The sequence below is a fragment of the Cynoglossus semilaevis genome, chromosome 16 (assembly GCF_000523025.1).
Source record: "Cynoglossus semilaevis isolate Cse_v1.0 chromosome 16, Cse_v1.0, whole genome shotgun sequence".
NCBI classification, from domain to species: domain Eukaryota; kingdom Metazoa; phylum Chordata; class Actinopteri; order Pleuronectiformes; family Cynoglossidae; genus Cynoglossus; species Cynoglossus semilaevis.
This window is the reverse complement of record NC_024322.1, coordinates 3,272,678-3,292,227: the sequence shown is the minus strand read 5'-3', so window position 1 is coordinate 3,292,227 and position 19,550 is coordinate 3,272,678. Positions and strand designations below refer to the sequence as shown.

The 19,550-nt window shown below is 38.6% G+C and overlaps 2 protein-coding genes and 1 long non-coding RNA gene across 6 annotated transcripts in view; 1 reads left to right on the top strand and 2 right to left on the bottom strand.

The window, feature by feature from the left end:
* Positions 1 to 5,266, bottom strand: part of LOC103391706 (uncharacterized) — a 25,011-nt gene extending 19,745 nt beyond the window's left edge. The window contains exons 1-2 of one of the 2 annotated variants that reach the window (XR_522811.3): positions 5,138 to 5,266; positions 272 to 318 (exon numbers count right to left, since the gene is read on the bottom strand). This is a non-coding gene — a long non-coding RNA (uncharacterized LOC103391706). The remainder of the gene's footprint in view (positions 1 to 271; positions 319 to 5,137) is intronic. The other variant, XR_522812.3, reaches the window with a different exon arrangement.
* A 232-nt stretch (positions 5,267 to 5,498) lies between these two features.
* tmem182a (transmembrane protein 182a) lies at positions 5,499 to 17,184 on the bottom strand. 3 transcript variants are annotated; one of them, XM_008328079.3, is made up of 7 exons: positions 16,785 to 17,184; positions 13,283 to 13,527; positions 11,115 to 11,734; positions 9,261 to 9,390; positions 8,688 to 8,786; positions 8,427 to 8,564; positions 5,500 to 8,316 (listed from the first exon to the last, which is right to left on the bottom strand). In XM_008328079.3, exons 3-7 carry the CDS (start codon positions 11,271 to 11,273, stop codon positions 8,093 to 8,095), a joined length of 750 nt encoding a protein of 249 aa, XP_008326301.1. In that variant the 5' UTR covers positions 11,274 to 11,734; positions 13,283 to 13,527; positions 16,785 to 17,184; the 3' UTR covers positions 5,500 to 8,092. The 3 variants fall into 3 exon arrangements, with proteins under 3 accessions (XP_016895235.1, XP_008326301.1, XP_024919876.1); XM_025064108.1 differs by lacking the exon at positions 16,785 to 17,184 and adding an exon at positions 14,249 to 14,446; XM_017039746.2 differs by lacking the exon at positions 11,115 to 11,734 and having other exon boundaries at positions 5,499 to 8,316; positions 16,785 to 17,181.
* On the top strand, positions 13,442 to 19,544 carry mfsd9 (major facilitator superfamily domain containing 9). The gene is made up of 6 exons (XM_008328080.3): positions 13,442 to 13,584; positions 14,916 to 15,003; positions 15,458 to 15,501; positions 17,151 to 17,280; positions 17,641 to 17,850; positions 18,146 to 19,544. The coding sequence occupies exons 1-6, from the start codon at positions 13,447 to 13,449 to the stop codon at positions 19,003 to 19,005; spliced, it is 1,470 nt and encodes a 489-aa protein (XP_008326302.1). The 5' UTR covers positions 13,442 to 13,446; the 3' UTR covers positions 19,006 to 19,544.
* The last annotated feature ends 6 nt before the right edge of the window (positions 19,545 to 19,550 follow it).

The window sequence follows — 19,550 nt, the reverse complement described above, 5'->3', positions numbered from 1 at the left end:
TCAAAATAGAAACATAAATAATTTATATTCAGTTAACTTACACATAAATCCTGGTTTGTTGTATGTCTCAGTTTTTAAGGGGGTCTCTGTTATGGTTACTTTGTTAAAATAAAATGGCCTGAATATAAACTTCAGGATAAATAAAATTTATTTGAAACCAACAAAACATTAATATTAACCTTTTAATGCTGTCTACACATGGGAAGTATTGACTTTGCAAATAAATACATCCACTTTAAAAAACAGTAAAAAAAACATAGGGAACACTTACAGCAGCCTCACAGGTGAAGAAGACCTGGCCTCTGGGTCCTTTTATACCTGTTGGTATAAATGATCATTTATGATTATTTAAACTGCATTTCCCAATTTGACATTGTAAAAAGTAAGAATTTTACCAACATCACTAAAAATTAAGAATCTGTCTGTACGTCTTTTTTTGTTTTAAATTAACAACAACATTTATGATGAAACCCAAAATGATAATCATCAAATAACAAAAAATTTAAATAATTCCAATAAAAACCCACAGAGGCATCACTAAAATCTTAGGATACAGATACATACTTGTACTTACAATGTATATATAAATGCATTCAAAATCAACTGTCAGTGAAGAATGAAAAACTTTACAAATAAATACTTTCAGGATTTATTTATATTTATAGAATTCAAAAATTATCAATGTGTTTTAAATAGTAGAAATATTATTGCTATTATAATAACAGATTAGTTGTTATAAGTAGCAGTACTAGTTGGACTAACACTGACATTGTACATATTCTATCATATGTATTTTTATGTTATTTTATTTTAATCTAATTTGGTTTAATTTCCGCCTGCAGTGAGTACAAAGCCTGGACTAACACTAACTTACCTAGTTAAGCAACAACCAAGTGGAAAAGAACTCTGATCCTGTCTTACTCAGTGTCACATCAAATAATGGGGGACAGATTTTCTTTCCTCATTCTGGGACAGATACAGGAAAAAAAAAAACCTCAAATGGCTTTGAAAACCCTGGGTGCCTGCTTCACCAACGCCCTATGTTACAACGCTGCATAAAAAATGACATGCGAGTGGCACTTTTGAATATTCATGACCAAACCCAACGGCTGTTTGTACTGCGGCATTAATTAGTAGCTGGAGGGGGAGCTAAAGCCCAAATAAGAAGCAGGAAAACTCGGCGCTGGGACGCTACGATCTCAAAGAAAGAGTATGAAAAAGTGAGAAATTAGTGACGGGGGTGTGTGTTACTGCTGTGTCAGTGCCTGGAAAAGTACAGGATTAGAGCACAGAAGGCTTTTGACTTTGGAACTTTACTGAACAGACAAAGACGACACTTTGAACTGAAATTACAGTCCTATGGCCTTGATAATCTTTGATAGTCCTTGATCTTCCTTGATATTTCTTGTGAAACAGCTTTTCATAGCGAGATAAACTTTACCGTTTAATTCAGAAAAAAAAAAGGATTCTATACAGTTTTGTAGTCCTCACATCTGTGTACAGTAGTGCCGGAACTATTTCACAAACTTAACACACCAGTCCTTGAAGCTCGGACACCTCTTGGAGGAACTATGTGCTGAAACTACTTTCAACACCGCGGCCAAACACAAAGAGCAGAGAAGCAGACGAAACAATGTCATTGTTAACGTCTCAGTACTTCACACTAGGAGAACTAAACATTCAAGTCAGAGATGTGAAGAATGAAGACAAAAATGTCACCAAATACCTGGACAAAATTTAAAATTGCCAAACTTCTGTCAGATATTCACAAAACATCCACATCCAAAACTGTAGGATGTACTGTATTCCAGCGCAACTACATAAAAGCACACTGTTCATCAATTTGCCACAGCAATAGATGTATTTGACCAAGGGAACAAAAATAATAATGTTACCAGCTGGCAGCGGTGACTAGGTCAACACCATAAACAGACTCAGTAGCTACTGGAGGATCTAACGGCTCACAAATTCTTGGATGTTGGTGAGCCATGTTGTTATTTTTAGAATCCAACATTGTTTTTTATTATAATTTTGGTCTACCTCATATATTTAGGGGCATGTTCAAGACCCCAAAGGATGTTGAAGATGTTTGAAACTGAAATCCAACTGCATGAAAGTATTTCACAATGAAACCTGTTCCTCTGATTGACCCTGGTCATACGCCTACACAATCTGGGGTGCCCGTTTTTGAAGTTGTTTTCTAATGTTGGTCAACGTCCTAACTCTTAGGTCTCTACCAGGCTCGGGTCGACAACCTAGAACATGGCTGTGAACATGTTACAGCAGAGTGTAAAACAGATGGCAGCGGACTTCACAATTTTAGGCAAAGTTTTCGTTCATAAAAATTAGACGATTTTGTGGAGAGAAAGAATTCCGAGGTACTTCAACAGCTCTTTTGATGTCACTGCTATTATCCGTTGGTTTTGCTCTTGTTGGTTGGTGCTCGAGCCCAAATGATGTCAGTCTTTAAAGAAACCTCTTCTTTTCGGGAGCTACAATGCGTATATACCATTAAAACCTATGAATATTCAAAGGAGAGACGGTCGGTTAAAGAGTCGCAATCATCATCTGCACGGTTAAAAGAGAGCAGTTTTCACTGTGTGAGAGACATTAGCATGCCTTTGAAACGAGAGACCTTGAGTGTGAAGGAGGCTTTTCCATACTACACTTTGGAATTTCATTTATATGCACAGACTGTAGGGTCTGTGAGGCCAAGGGATGTTGTAGAGGGGCAGGAAAAGGATCCACTCAGTGCAGGTACAGTATGGTTTCCATTGGCCCACAATGTAATAACCGTTTTTAAACTGGCTCTTCACACACCACTGAGTTTCTTGTGAACTTATAGAAACAATCTCACAGCTGAGGAGAAAGTATATGAGCTATAAAGGTAATTGGATGCCCTGCTTGAACATCTTTGAGTTTCCTCAATGATACCAAAGGACTGTGTTGAAGCGTTCGGTGGTTTTTACAGGATAAAAGTGTTGATTTTCAGCTCTTTGTTTAAATACCTGAGTTAGTTTTTAGCGCGACTCTGCCACTGGTGACCTATGAGCGCCTCTCTGGGAATTATGCATGCTGATTATGCCACGTAGTCCTCTGAATTGTAAATCCCTCACAATTATACATCCCATTGTCTATTCATTATTTCAAAACGGATGGCGAATTATGTAAAACTATCTCTTAAGAGGAAAGCAGCGTGTAATATGACTTGCCATATCGTTCATGCAATTCAAATAGTCCAAGTCGAGAGTAATCAGATTTAAATGGAGTCTGACTCGCGTGTCGTGTGAGATTACGACGTGCTGGAAGATAAGCTATGATAACTTCACCAAAGTGCCACGAGGTGAGAGCGTCAGGGCACGGAGCGTCTTCCAATTAACTCAAACCTGCCTGGAGGTTAAATATATAAGTGTTGACTAAGAGTCCAAGTCGTCCGCCTGTCTTTAATGGCAGAGGACGTGAGTGTGTCCCACTGTGACATGTCTGCTTTAATGCAGACTTTCTATGTATGTTGATATATATTAGGTGATAATCTAAACATAACAGTTGGCCATTTGCCCCTCCAATAATATAAAAGCTATTATGATGTGATTACTATATTTTGAGGAATTTTTATGTTTAGCAAAAGTCTATGTAAGTAAACTCTATTCAAACACATTTGGTCAGGTTTCTACTATACACATTCCCTTTTATTTTGAAATTTTACGTACATGTTGAAGTGGGCTGACCACTGATTGACTGACCACACATAACTTTATTAATCACTAACTAGACCACTGTGGGTTTTGCTAAATAGAAATAAAAATCAAAAAGTTAAATGTGAGCTCAAAAGTTAACAAACTAACAAAATAAACAAGACAAACTGTCAATGAAAATTGACAGTTAAGCACGACAAAGCTTAAGCTTGCTAAGCTGAAAGTTGATGCTACCAGTTAACATTATTTTTAAAAAGGCACAAAAACATCTAACAGCTACAGGATATGCCAGAGAAAAAACAAAATGTCTAAAAGACTGTGTCCTAAAGTTAGAGTTATGAAAAGAAGTTTAAACTTTGCCAAAAAATGTAATACATTTAAGGTAAAATTTAACTTCCAGAAATAAAGGTAAAAAAATTACTTAGATAGATGAACAAAATATTTAAAAATCATTAATACAATGAATGGATGTATATTTTATTTAGATAATAACAAATCAATCATGGCTGCTGCAATTCAGGGATGAATTTATTCTCCTTCTCGTTTCTTCACTCTTCCTGATAAATGTGAAACCCACGTTCACATTTTTAATTTTATCTACATTTTTTTGACCATTTTCCATTTCACAGGTGGGCCACCTGAGGCTCACATCTATTTTGTCTGCCCCACATGAAAGCCTGCAGGACGGCATCACTGCCACAACTGACCTACATCAGTATGGTACCCATGATCATTTTCTTTTCTATTTGGTGTCACTGTATGAATTGAAGCTGTCTACTCTTTAAGTGCAGTATATTTCATGACTTTACTCTGGTTACATTCTACAGACAACATCTAGGATGAAGATGCAGGTTTTGCTGGTGTTATCATCACAAAAACAGGATTCATTCTTCCTGTTTCACCTACAATATAACCAACGATATAACTGATATATGATATAACAGTTTCTCCAATATCATGAAATTATTTTTTTAATGTAAAAATTATTAACTGTCCTCTTGAACCGGTCCTGTGTGTAAATTAGTCAGTTTTTATGAAACATTTTCTCATGGAGTTGAACTACAATACCGCCATTCTTCATACAGTTGCTCTATCAATGACGTTTATCTGGTTTTGGCACTAGTCCAAAAACTATCACTATCACAAAAATATACTACTATTACGTATAAATAATATATTTAACAAATAAACATTAGATATTGCACTAAACACATTCATTAAAAAATACCAACAGCGTGACTTTAGTGCATCCATTTTCTTCATTCACTACTATACAGGTCCGCTTAGCAGTAGCCACTTAGCATACACTTCACACTCACTTAACATCAACCCTCTCTCGATAACCGACTATTTTAGCTCGTATGTACACAGCTAATTACTTACTCACATATTCAACTCATAACATATATTAGGTTCACCTGAATTAGTGTTTGTTTACTGACCTGTGGTAAGAATAAAGGAGATACACGTTTTGCTGGCGTTATCATCTCGGCAGCAGGATTTATTCTTCCTGTGTTCGCGAAAATTCCATACTACTATAAATGCGAAGCGCCACCTAGTGGTCTAACATGTCATAGCAACGTTGTGATGTCAGTACAAACGAATGATTAAATAAATGAAAATAAATGAAGAATAACAACAAAAGGTATACTAGGTGTCTATCCTTACCGAGCCTAATTTCTGCTATGGTTTCAACATTTCCTTAGTATTTACATGACCTTATTATTTTAACCGTCCGTCCATCCAGGTATCCATACACTCCCCCAAGCCCCCCGCCCGCCACCTCCCACCCCTTCCTCCTCCTCTGTAAGTCTCCTCCTCTGCTGAGCACAGGTATTTGTTTAGGAATCTCTCGGTGGAAATTATACTCCATCTCCGCCGTCTCCCTATCAACACACAATTATCATGGGCGCTCATGCAGAACAGTGCTGAATTCAGCTGGGACTCCCACTCTGATGACATGACTGAAGACTCCGGCTGCTCCTGGAGGAAGCTGCCACCTCACCTGCATTAAACCCTCCGCCACCCTCTCTCTTTCTTGCTCTTTCTCCCTCATTTGTATATGGATGGAGAGATGATTAAACTTTTTTTTTAATCTTATTGGGATTTCATTCAAAGCGGGAAGTCCGCCAGATAAGAATTTTCTCCTTTTCTCCTTTGGGGGGACGGGGGGTGGGGACTCAGCTGAAAAAGGACTATTCCGTCCTGAAACAGAACCATTTGTTGGATCTTATCATGCGCTGCATTACCATCTCCTAACCCCAGTGGCCTCTCAGCGTGGTTCACCTCAGTGGAGCTGCTCCTCACTGTATGGCTGAAAACCGAAGTTTTGCCGCAGCAGAAGTGTAAGAAAGTGTGATTCTCCATCATCAGATTCTCCTGCGGAGCCACATCCAATCTCAGAGAGTAATCAATGTCTCACATTGTGTCGCGTCTCCTCTCAGCTCTCTCTCTCAGATGCATTTCCTTATGTATGATAAGTTTATTATAAAGGTGCAGAGTTGATACGCACCGAGTCGACACAGGAGTCCATTCAGATCCTGATCAAATGCTCCATTCATGAGTGAAATTACCCTGCGTCTGTCAGCCAAGGTGTGAATTCTTTCATCTACAGATTCCTCCTCTCAAGTTGTGATTAAATGCACGGACACCACACACACCCAGCAACACACACATACACACATACACAAACGCAGACATACACACTTCATAAAGGAAGGACGCAGATAAGCAAAATGAGATTCCAAACACACAGGGTTGACGTTCATACGCAATGTAACAGGTGGGACAGGGGCGCCATCTGCTGGTATCATCTCTCTCAAACGTAAGGGATTAAAGATACAGATTTTGTTTCCCACCTGATGGGTCTCAACATCCTCTAAAACAACTGTATTAATGTAAAGTCCAATGTTATCTAAAAAAAAAAATAAACAAATAAAAAAATAAGCAAACCACAAAACAAATTTTTGGTCATTGAAAAAAAGATTCTTCTCAAATCTTTAATAATTCTTTATTTTAAAAATCAAACCTTAATATCGTTGCATTGTTTTATTGGCAACAAATCATAGACAAATGTTGCCATGTTCTTGAATTTCACAACACACTACAGCTAAAAGACAACACGTGACAATGTGAGAGTAAAACAGTTCCAGACACGCTACATTTAAAAAAATAAGTGATTCATGCTTCGCATTAAACCAATAAAATGGTCAAACAGAGTAAAACCTGACCACAAAAAACAAAAAAAAACAAAAAAAGCAGCATGTTTCAGGCTATTTACAGTGATAATACAAGGCACGCTAAAACTTAATGTGACTACCTAGAAAATATTTGCTTGGAAATTGCAGAAAAACAGAAAATATTAAGCATCAGACTCTCAAGGTGGGAGTGGGGGGTCGGGGGATTAATGTAAAATTAAAAGTGGAAAAGATTTCTACAAATAACTTAAAAAATCTATCATTGAAAAGTATTGATAATTGCCAGTGTATAAGGACTGTTAGTGTACACGCAGACATCTTTTAAGAAATGGTCAGAGTAGCTCCGCCTCTATTCTAAGTCTGGTTTAATAGAAAAACAAGTCGGATTCTATTCAGAAGAAGACAAAAGGAGACAAAAGTGCAAAGAGGAACTACTACTCACTACACATGTGACATCAGTGTGTACAACCATAGCGTGATCCATCCTGCTCTGCATCTGATTGGCTGATTAAGGAAGGCCTAATTAACCAAACAAAAGCCATACAGCCAATGATGCCTTCACAGACCAAGGGAAATTTCACAGTTAAACTGTCTTTGAGACAAGAGAGAAAAATATTAAAAGAACTGTTTGTTTTGTTTTACATGAACATTTCTGGTGTTTATCCAAAAACACTGACTTTTGTCTCTTAAGATCTTAATTTAATCTCTGTACAATTTAAAAAAAATTTTTTAATGAATTATTTCCTAGAGGTCTTCATAAATGTGGATTTAATAAATATGCAAATAAAAAGGCAACAACCAATATACAGCATCAAACACTTAATGACCACACAGGAAAGAAAAAAAAGCACAAACATGAAAATTTTAACTAAACTTATTGGAAACTTTAAAATTATTAAAGCTTTGCACGATCTCTTTGGAACTTAGAAAAACGTTTTGACGTATATTTATATTCCATACTACTGTTTTTTTTTTACTATCACCAAATACCACACCACTCTCCGTTTACATTAGCTACACTGAGTCATGAATCCACTCCAAACTAGTTGCAACGTGCCCATGGAAAAATGTCCAAGCGTGTGAAATATGAATATTAGCGACCAAGTATAGCAAAAAATTGGTTTATTTAAAAAAAAAAAAAGTACTAGTTCTCTAGACACCTCCAGACCCCACTGTCCTCTGATCAGCTGCTAACTCAACTCAGTTATAGTGGATCTTAATGGTCCGACCAATGAGGAGGAAGAGGAGTCCGGCCAGGAGGCAGAAGAAGATGCCGATGGGGGCAAACATGAAGGACAGACCGTAGCTGAGGGACAACTGATAATCTGGACACATGGACTTATGGTAGTCCATGTAGTGCTCCACCACGTCCAACACCTGAATCCACAGAACATACATGACCACCACCACCAGCAGGAAAATACCTGGAGCAGAGAAGAGAAGAAGATCACGTACGTGACGACGTATGAGACGAACTGAAACACTCTCACTCAAATATAAAAGAACACGGGTGTGATGGTTCTGAATGTCCGACCTGACGTCAGGAAGAGTACGCCTCCGGCTTTGTACAGATTATGGCTGGCAAACGGAGCAGCGCAAATGATGAAGAATCCCCCCAATACCACAGACACAACGCCGATCAGCATGAAGACGCTCCAGAAGCCTCTATAAACTGAACATCGCACATGTTTGTCACTGCGTGTGTGTGTGTGTGAGTGAGTGGAAAAGCCAGAAAATGAATATAAAATCACTTTATGATAAGATGTCAATAGAAATACAGTAGTAAACCACTCACTTATGGCTGACTCGTACTCTGTGGAGTTGTTGATGGGATGAGAGATGGGGAACGGGAAGAGGTAGGCATGCATGCAGACTTTGGTGTCAGGCTGGTTGGCTGGAGGGAAAAGAATTTGTTCAAAAAATTGAGAAGGATTTAATGAAAAAAAAATAGTCATAGTCAGGAAAAACTCCTTTGTTTATTACATTTATGAACATTTTTGTTTTATATACAGAAAATATTTTTTTTAATTGAAGTGTACTGAGTTATAATGTCTGTTTGGCTAAGATTGAGAACACAGTTGGATTTAGTTTTCTAAGCTTCTCCAGTTCTCTCTGGTATTTTTATTTCTAAACTCTATATGAAATTCCACAGATGTTTACAAAGCCCATGTGGTCCTGACACTAATCCAACTATTTAACAGGAAACAGCTTCTTCAGCTAATCCAACTATTTAACAGGAAACAGCAGATACTTACTCTTATCTTAACGTCACTTTTGTTTTCCTATACTTGGCCTTTTTGGTTTCAATTTTTTTATGCTTGACCAACATAATAATACTCAGTTTAAGACAAGTCATTAATGGACTCACTGAACCACAGCTTTGAGATCAGGTCTTCATCATCCATGTTGCCTTTAAACGAACACCTCCAGAAAAACCCTTCATGGTACACAGTAACAAAGCTCTGATCCTCAGGATCCTGTATCACCACATCACCACGCTGTAGAGTTGGGAAAGATAAATATACGTTTTAATGACATTTTACAGCAAAAAATACTTCAAACACTTCAATATCTGCTAACACTGTCTGTGGAGGCCGATCCTGTGAGACAGGTTTCACTGAGATGTCGTAGTGCAACAGAACAGCTGCTGAGAAAGTTCAAGGGTCAAGCTGAGTCAGCACCTCTGGCCACGGCCAGGTTTGGTTTGGTGCCTAAAGCAGAAATGCAGGTCGAGGATTTTCCCATTCAGGAAACACCGAAAAGGTTTATGGTTTCTATTTTTGTCCGAGAAAAAAAACAATTGATCAGGCAATTGTCAACTGGTGGCCCGCGGGCAGAATTGGGCCCACTAGATTGTGGAATAGGGCCATCAAGCAGACTCCAAATCTATCAAATAATAATGTTAGACATATTTTGCATATGTAAAACCAAATCCCCCATGAGTGTGACGATATAATCCCAGTTTTAAACATAGATTAAATTGACTGATTTATCTTAAAAAACCAGTGTGTTTTTTTCGTCAAAAGGAAAGTTGTAAAAAAATAAAAAAATAAAGCCCCAACTATTGTACTTAGAGACATTTCTATTCTATATCATTTCTATTTTTTTAAACCACAAATTTAGTTTGTAACGTAAAGTAACACATAATAATAATCTGTTTTATTCTGTTGTCACTATTTACAACTTCAAACCTTTATTTTCAAACATAAAATCTGTGTCATGTGCATAATTAAAATGAAAACAAGTTTTCATTTTAATTATTTGCCTTTTCACACATTTTCCTTTGAGAATAAGATTAAGACAATGTTGTATCTGTAACATGAACATCATTAACATTAAGAAATATTAACATTCAGTGGGTAGATTAGACATTATTTGCAACAGTAAGGTTATTATTAACCAGTATGTAATCCCACAGGACCATTTCATGTTGATTATCGTTAACACGTGCTCTGACCACACTGCTGCAGGAATCCTGTGGGAACCCCCCCCCCCCCCAGATCTGTCAGAGAAAGTGACGCCTTAACTACAAAAACAAAAACAGGAACTCCACCTCAGAGCTGGTCCTGAGACTTCAACACAGTTAATGCTTGTGTCTGCCACCCTACACCACCCGTGGCTATGCTAACATGCTCGGTGCTTTGGCTGGTGATGATCAGGTGAGCCACAGCCTCACAGACCTGTGTCCAAGGGACAAAACATCTGCTTTCTGATTGGTTCATGCGCTCTATAAATCCTGATCAAGCTCTAAAAATAAATCGACATAACCGATTTGACTCAGAATTACTATGGACTATATACACCTGTGATATGTCGTTGGTTTTATTGTGCCGATATCAAGTCTCAGCTGCAGTATTAGGGCCTACTATGAGAAGCTAGGTATGTTCCAGTCGGTGATATTTAATACACCACCATACCACTGGGACGACTGGTATTTGTGTTGCTATGATGGGGAGACATAGTACTCAGTCAGTGGTAGTCAGTCACTGCATGCACGCAATCAGTACATTACAAAGTGTCTGATTCCATGAACAGGACCAGCTCCTACATGGTTCCATTATGATCATAGGTTAAAGCCCAGTAATGCTGACAAAGACTTTTTACACTATTTCCTGTCTTTGGTGTTTTAATTTTTCCAAAACAAAGACGTATTTATAGATGATTCTTTTTTTTTTTTTTTTTTTTTTACAAGCATTCATGTCTTCAAAGTTGAACCACTCACCTCCACAGGCACTACAGAAGGACCAACAGTTCCCTCTGAGCTGTGAGTGCAGCTCTCTGAGGCAAGCAGCCAGTAATCAGTTCCAAAAGATAGGAGGATGAACACGGCTGCCAACGCCCCAAACAGACCGGCAAAAAACAGTGCCACGCTCAGCTTCATGGTCCAAAAATCACCAGCTCAGTTCAGTTCGAGATGTCCTTACACGCCCTGAAAGTTTCCTTCAGTCAGTGAACACGTGAAGAAGCTGAAAAAGTCACTTATCGTGCACTGCAGCGAGAAAGTTACAGGATCTTCACTCCACTCCTCTGCCTGCTGTCTGTGTTAATGGAGGACAAGACTGGGCACATGACTCCATTTGGACCCTCCACCGGGGTCCGCAGGCATCTCATACCAACCCGCCCACCTTCCCTTTACCACCCCCCGTGGCTATTTTTGGGGGGTCTGATTGAGTCCCTGTGCTGTGTGTGGAGCAGTTGGAGCAGTGTGAAGGGAGGGGATGATCACAGAAATAACTGGTGGCAACTGGACACCCGGCGTCTTCATGGGAATGTCAAGGCAGGGCGAGAGAAAAAGCACCGAGAAGAGGAGAAAGAGTTCCACAACAACCTGAAGCCTGTGACCTGAGAGAGCAACATTTACAGACACACATACAGTACAACTCTCATTTCCTGTAAATAGGTGTCGACGGGAATGTAAAGGTTAGTGAGATAGGTTAGAGGCTGGTAATGATTTCTGGCTGTTTCAGACACTAATGCACACATAATTTAAAAATATAAAGACAAAGCTACGACTACATTATCTATAGGTAGAGTGTAGAGAAATTTCTATCCAAAAATTATTTCCATCTGCCAGTTCTGACTGTTTGAGATGTGAAAATGTAAGTGCTTAGATTTAAGATTTGCGGTTTATGCATCAAATTGTATACATTACATTGTCAAAAGTGTAAGGACGTAGGCATCCTCTCTGTTTTTCTACATGGTTACCATCCACAAAAGATCAAATTCATCCGTATCTTAAAGATAGCACATACAAATATAAAACAACAAACGTTTTATGTTAGATACTGAGCTCTCACTTGATGTAGATGTGGTACAGTGGTGGCCTGTATTCTGTTTGGTTACAAACGTAACAAAATACGATTGTAAAGTCAATTAGAAACATGGTGACAACAACCAATGGGGTTGTTAGCCCGGGTCAAAGTGAAGGTGATGGGAAACACGCTGTTTATTAGCATGTGAGGCAAACATTTAGCAGTGAACCTAAATGTAGACTCTGACTAATTTGCACAGAGATGTGACAGAGAACAAACGCTCAGCCCTCTCTTTCGTTTTCATTCTCTCTCCTTCTTTCTCTATCTCTGTCTCCATTTAGAGATCCAATTTCAAATGTCAGCGACTATTTTTTTAGTTCTATGGTGTCACTCTCCTCTGTTACTTTTTGTTTCTTTTATTTCTTAAGAATGTCAAATAATTGTGATTTTTTTTCCAAAAAAGATTTCAAAATAAGGGAAACATATGTACATTTTCACATCCTGTTAATATTTATTTAACTGGTATATTCCGATCATAACAGCTTTACAAACTTGTATGCATCTCTCAGAAGACTACAGAAATGTAACGTTAATAGTCTCTGCCATACCTCAGTTAGTCCAGCAGGTAGAGACAAAGAGCAATCAATTGTGCAAAGCCTAATGGACTAAACTTTTTGTGAATTAAACAACAATTGTTGCAGGATTGTTTGTAATTATTATACTATATACTGTTCAAAACAAATACAGTAATACACAATACAAATACACAAATACATTGTGAGAAGTAAAAGAATTACTGCTTATTTTGATTATTTGTTGGTTTTGGTATTATTATTATTATTATATATTATTTTGTTAGATATTATGTTAACGTTACTGTTGCGCAATTATATTTTTCAAATTAACGTATATAGTAAATGAGTTGTCTTTGTAATTAATTAATTTATGTGTTAAAAGTTGAGTTAACCACAACAAACAAGAAAGAAATCTCTCAAGGAAAGACGTTTTCTTTACTACCATTTCCGTAAATCTGTATTATGACGTCTTTAGACGAAACCATTTGCTGGTTCAGCTGCGGGGGTGTCCGAGCCGTCGAAGCATTAATTCTACTCTTGATGGAATTAAACAACGCACGTACCTGTCAAATTATGGACGTCCTGTAAGTATTTCTGCTCTTTGCTTCCGTGGTCATTGACAGCGGGATGTCTAAGGACAAGACCGAAAGCTGTGGGAGCCCTTCGCCCCTACGGGTCAGGCCGCCGGCTTTGCGTTGACAGCAATGGAGCAGTTCTTCCGCTTTGTATGAGCTGCAGTCGCCGGTGCTGCCAAAGCCACAGGCACACAGAGAAGATGAGCAGCCAGCAGACATGTAGACCATTATTCCTAAAAACCAGAGGGAGAAGAAAAATCATATTGTGTATCTATGTGGTGGGCTTTATGGTGAGTGACGACTTTTCATTTATCTGTGACAGAAAAGGCAAATTCGTGTAGTGTCACCTGTTCATGATTTCATGGAGTACTAATCGTTGTTAAAATAAAAATGCAAAGGCTTCAAATCATTCCAGAAGCACAAAATTCATTCTCAACTGCAGCATAACTGTGCAGGAAAATTACATTATATTTTTTCTAAAAGTAGTGTTTGTACAGTTGTGGAGCTTTGACGTTTAAGAACTGAAAAAACTGCTCCACTGTGATGTGACGTGTAACAGTTAAATGTAATTCGACTAAAAAGGATTAAGGAGTAACTGCAGCTGATAAATTGCTTCATGGCTTCATAAATAAAGAAATACGATGAAAAAGTAACCCCAACAAAGATGCGAAAAGATGCAGAAAATCCTAAAAATATGCCAAACAGTTTAAAAGACAGCTATAAAAGCAATAGAATGTCATAGAATATAGTTGAAAATGCCTTAAATGGAAGCCAAAAAACATAACAATATTCCCAAAATATAGATAAAAGTTAACTAAAGATTACATGTCCAAGGATTGTGGGGAAAAAAAACCTCTTTAATAAATGTTATTCATTTTTTAAACAACATTTAATGCCTCAAAACAAACACATAGTTGGTTTTTCCATATTTGAGGTAAGTCTCAAACTGGTCACCTGTGTCTGCTTCAAAATAAAGTTGCTGTAGACCACGACAGGTTGTGTTGACATCTAAGTGTTCTACACCACTTCAGAGACCAGCTGTCAGCAAAGTAGGTCGCAAAAGGAAGCAGTCTTGAGTTAAATGTGAGGAAAACCAGTCTCAACATGATGCACAATGTCAAAGGGACCATCCTGCCATGACTTTCACCACAGCAGCTGCCTTTTAACACACAGAGAGGAGACATTATTTGGACAGTAAAGTCCCTGATGATAAAGGAATTAGTGTCATGTGCAGAACACTATGATCTGCTGTGTGACTTGAATCAGGGGCAGCTTTTGAGCTGAGAATGTAGACAAACAGGAAGAGCCCTTTTTCCCCCAACAGCTTACGCCCTCTGTTGTCCAATTATTAGGTTGTGTGCAAAAAATAGTTACATCTAAAGTAACTGGATAAATAATAATTTTTTTTTTTTCAGAACTGAAGAAGCCTCTTGGATGAGAGTCTTAAAAAAAAAAACAAAGAAAAACAACAATTTTGTCCAGTTGCTTTCAATGTAACTATTTTTTGGATTAAATGACCTGGATGACTGAGAACCTACACAGACATGTTAGGTTGTGTGGTTACTTGTTACTGATAAAATTACATTTTGTGTTTTGCTTTTTTTCTTGTTGTTTGCTTTAGGACTTGTTTGGAGTGAGCATGATCATTCCACTGCTTAGCCATCATGTCAAGGCTCTAGGAGCCAGTCCCACTGTGGCGGGAATTGTGGGTAAGTAGTGCTATTGATTTACACAAACATCAAGAAGTTTAGAATTAATTTAAGATGTAATATTCAAAAAGGAAAAAAACAAAAAAAAAGGAAATATATATATATGTATATATATGTATATATATATATATATACACTGTATTTAAGAAAATAATTTTATTATTTCATTTAAGTAGAATTTTTTGGTCGGTACAAAAAATTAAAAAATTAAAAATATGATAAATATCAGTTAATTTCAACCACAGTACTGGTTCTTAAGTTGTATAGAACATAAATTCTCATCTTCTATTCATTTCTCTGTTACTGCACAAGTAACATGTCTTGCATATTCCCACAAGCAAGTACATTTTTTATCGTGGTCACAGTTTAGAAAATACAATATATATATATAGTTATATAAAGGTCTTGCTAGTGTAGATATTTTCAACCCATATTTATCTTTTTACTGTTACAGGATCTACATATGGGATCTTACAGTTCTTCTCAAGCACAGTAGTCGTGAGTACTGACTTGGTTTCTCCCTGTCTCTGAGTACCACTCTTTAACTCAGTGTCTTCTGCCTAACAAGGCGTGCTCACAGTTAGTGGTTGCATTCCATGTTAACTCTGGTATTCTATGAAAACAATCAACAGTGGGTGTCCGACGTTGATTGCGGTCACACAACATGTCCAGTCTTTATATATTCACACAAAGAAATGTGTCCTAGTGAGCTGTAGCCTCACAGCGATTACAACAGGAAAAAGGTGATCTATGTGCCTCTAGGCAAACGTCATATTTAACATTAAGTTTGACATAATAAAATAAAATAATAATAAAATATGAAGGATTTTCCCAATCAAGCCTCACCCAAGCTGTTAGGAAATCAGCCTTTTCATCCTCTGCATTTTACATTTCCACATTTCTCTCCTCTCAACACCCACAGTTGCTGAAATTGGTTTAATTCACCAGGGTCATGCGACAAATTAACCAGAATAAGGAGACATCTGTTTTTCCCCAGAACTGCACTGAGCCCTGAGGAACACAGAGATCCACGAACAGCCGTGTCTCCGTCATGATGAACCCATCAGACCCTGCCCAGAACACAGTGAACTCATCTTGTCCTGATTTCATTAAGTCGTTATATAGTCACATACAGTAAATCTGTGAGAAAACGAGGGTGAGAATCCAGTCATGTCTGGTGTAATGGTTGAGGCTCTGTAGTTCAGAGGAAACACAGGATTTGGTATTGTTACCAATGCGCTCTTAGACCCTCCTGGGTTGAAATAGTTAGTCATTCTTCTTTTGAAGGTTTCTACCACAGTTTGTCTGAGATTTGTCCTTGACTTTTACCAACTCTTTGCTGTTTCCGTAGCTCTCTTCTTTGCTCACTTTCAACTTGTTCTTGGATTAGCCTACTGTAGGTTCATTTTTCCCCACTAATTTCAAGACAATATTTTGCTCATTTAGTTTAATCTATCGTGTTTTCCAATTCTGTTATTTCATTTTTCCATTTCTGGCTATCTTTACAGCTAACTTTTGTCATGAGTTTGATCATTTTAAATTTCCGTCTCCTGCCGTTTTTGATTGGCTCTGATACTTGTCTTCTGTTACATGTTACCTTGACTGACTAGCTCTCTTAAAGCTACCATTTAGCTATTTTCTACTTGTCACTTAAGTCGTTTTATGACAGTTCACCTTTGTCGTACTCGTACACAATTTATTGCAAATTAAACGCCAACATTTAATTTCCTACCAAATGCATTTTACATTGGAAAAACATTGGTTTTATTCGATTCACTTACCGTGTTACTTTGACGAACGAAGTCGGGTGGTTATTCCGTAGCCAAAACAATACCAACATTGTATGCGCTTGGTCGTTAGTAATAACTTTTCTGCCATTTTCCCCCCCACTTGGCAACTAATTTCTTCTGCAACTTGTACAGACCTGAGCGTCACACGCGGCAACACGCGGGTGTTGTGTTACATTGTTTTCATTCCGTTTGAGTTGCACTTAACTATAGTTCCGGCGATAAAAGGTTTTCTGATGGAATTCAGGAAACGTTACGATCAATTAACCGTAGCGCTTCATACTGAAAATAATTATGATATTGAGTAATAATAATATGAACTAATGTTTTTTTTCCCCTCTCTTGTTCGTTGTCTCTTAGGGCAGCTGGAGTGATGTGGTCGGCCGTAAGTACTCGCTCCTCACCTGCCTGCTGATTAGTGCTTTCGGCTATTGCCTGCTGGGGATGTCCACCAGCATCGCTCTGTTTGTCCTCGCTCGGATACCAGTGGGTAAGTGGGACCACTGTCTGAAACCAATGGGTTTGTAATTGTCACTCACGTGTTGTCATTGTAGAGTAGTATAGTCATAATAAAAACAAGAAGAATTCAACTTCTCAAATCTCTTTCTCATACTGTTGCAGAAAGAATCATACTGTCTTATTTATGTAGAAAAAAGTTGCTTTTTTCCGCCCCAGTTTTTATTTCCCTTGAGCAATGCTTTTGTTATTAGCATTGGTGTTAAATTACATCCTGGATTTAAAGACAAAAACCTTCCAGGCTCAGTAACGTTTCAGTTATGAAGACGGATCAGGTTTAAACCTCACCACCAACAACCAGCCAGTCACTAATTCTTCTCCTCTTCTGTGTCAGGGCTCTTCAAACACTCCATATCCATCTGCAGAGCCCTGCTGTCTGACCTGGTGCTCGAGTCAGAGCGCCCTCTGGTGATGGGACACTTTAATGCAGCCTCCAGTGTTGGCTTTATCCTGGGACCTGTGGTTGGAGGCTACCTCACTGAGTATGAAGGAGGATTTTACACTTCTGCCTTCACCTGTAGCGCCATCTTTCTTATTAATGCAGGTGAGGATGAGTGAGTTGTTCCTGTGAAGAAATGACAGTAGACCACGACACATCAATAAAGAACAGAGGCTATTGTGTTTTATGGAATATTGTTCAGTGCAATTCTATTAAAAATACTAACATGACTAACTTTTAGAACTTTGTTTTAGCTATCTTTTGGGCTTAACAATTTAGCTAAAGTTTTTGTTGTATGGCTAACTTTGTTGAACAATTATTCTACTTCTAAATCCATCTTTGAGTAAACTCAGTGTTACCATTTGGGTAAAGTATTGACTATGTGTGTTTGTAATTCCAGGACTGGTGTCGATGCTGCCTTGGAGCGAGACACTGGCTCAGCAACAAGACACCAACTCCAGCAATAACACAAGTGCACTCTGTCATAACCACCACTGTAATAAGGCTGTACAGAATGGTTCCCATGTAAAGAGACAACACACGTCACCAATAGAAGTGACTGAAACTGTGCAGAACTACAGTGGTGTTCAGTGGAGGCAGATGCCTCTGCTCCAGCCTGTGTGGAATCAGCTGTCATTGGTAGGAACGAGGATCCACCTGGTAGCCTCCTCCGACATGTGGGACCTCTTCATGGTGCGTCTGCTCATGGCCATCTCCATCATGCTTTACTACAGTAACTTTTCCCTGGCCATGGAGGAGCGCTTCTCACTCAAACCAAAGATCACAGGTTACCTGATCAGCTACAGCAGCACACTGGGAGCTCTGGCTGGGTTCCTGGTAGGGCCGGTCACCAAGCTGTACAAGAACAACATCGCTGCACTGCTGCTTCACTCCACGGTGCTCACATGTTCACTCATCTTCCTCTACACTGCTGCATCCAGTGTCTGGGAGGTGGTGCTCTCCTCCTCTTTCTTTGCTATTTCTACCACCATTGGACGGACATGTATCACAGACCTGGAGCTGCGGAGGGGAGGGGCCCAGGCCAGCGGGACTCTGATTGGTGCGGGACAGTCAGTAACAGCCGTTGGTCGCATCCTGGCTCCCCTTCTCTCTGGTCTGGCTCAGGAGTTCAGTCCCTGTGGCCCTCCAAGTCTGGGAGTGGTCCTGGCCTTAGTAGCTGTTGGTCTTCTTCTGATCCGCATCCCTAAATGGAATGGAAAAGGAATGAGCAGCACAGTGAACCCACTGAAATTGGACTGAGGTTTATACACCCATTCACATTCACAGATATTTGAACCTCGTTTCTTCTCAGATCAACCAATCAGCTATTTTCCTCTTTTTTTACCTTCAACCATAGTTTGCATTACAAAATGGATAGAAAGCACTTTTTCTTGCAGCCTAAAGTGTTGCAAATGTACACATTTTGGGGCCATGACGTTCTGTGTGTTGTAGCCAAGTGTTGCAGCTAATCAACCTGAGGTAAGAAGTCCCTGATCATTTTCTAACCACTAATTATGACGATGTTGTTTACAGATATTTTCTATGACCTCAGTACACAATGGTTTCCAACACTACTGGTGGTAGAGACTGTTCCTGTTGTGAATGTAAATATTTTTGCTCCACTTTTTGTATTTTCATTCTCAAGTTGGTGTAGATTAATTTATCTTGTGTTTTTGTGAACAAAGCTGTACAAAGGATCACTGTTGATCTGAGAGAACTGTCAAAATGAATGTTTGGTTTCTGTATCCTTGAAAGTCACAAGAATAAACAATGTTTTGTATCCACAAAGTCTGGGGCCAAAACTT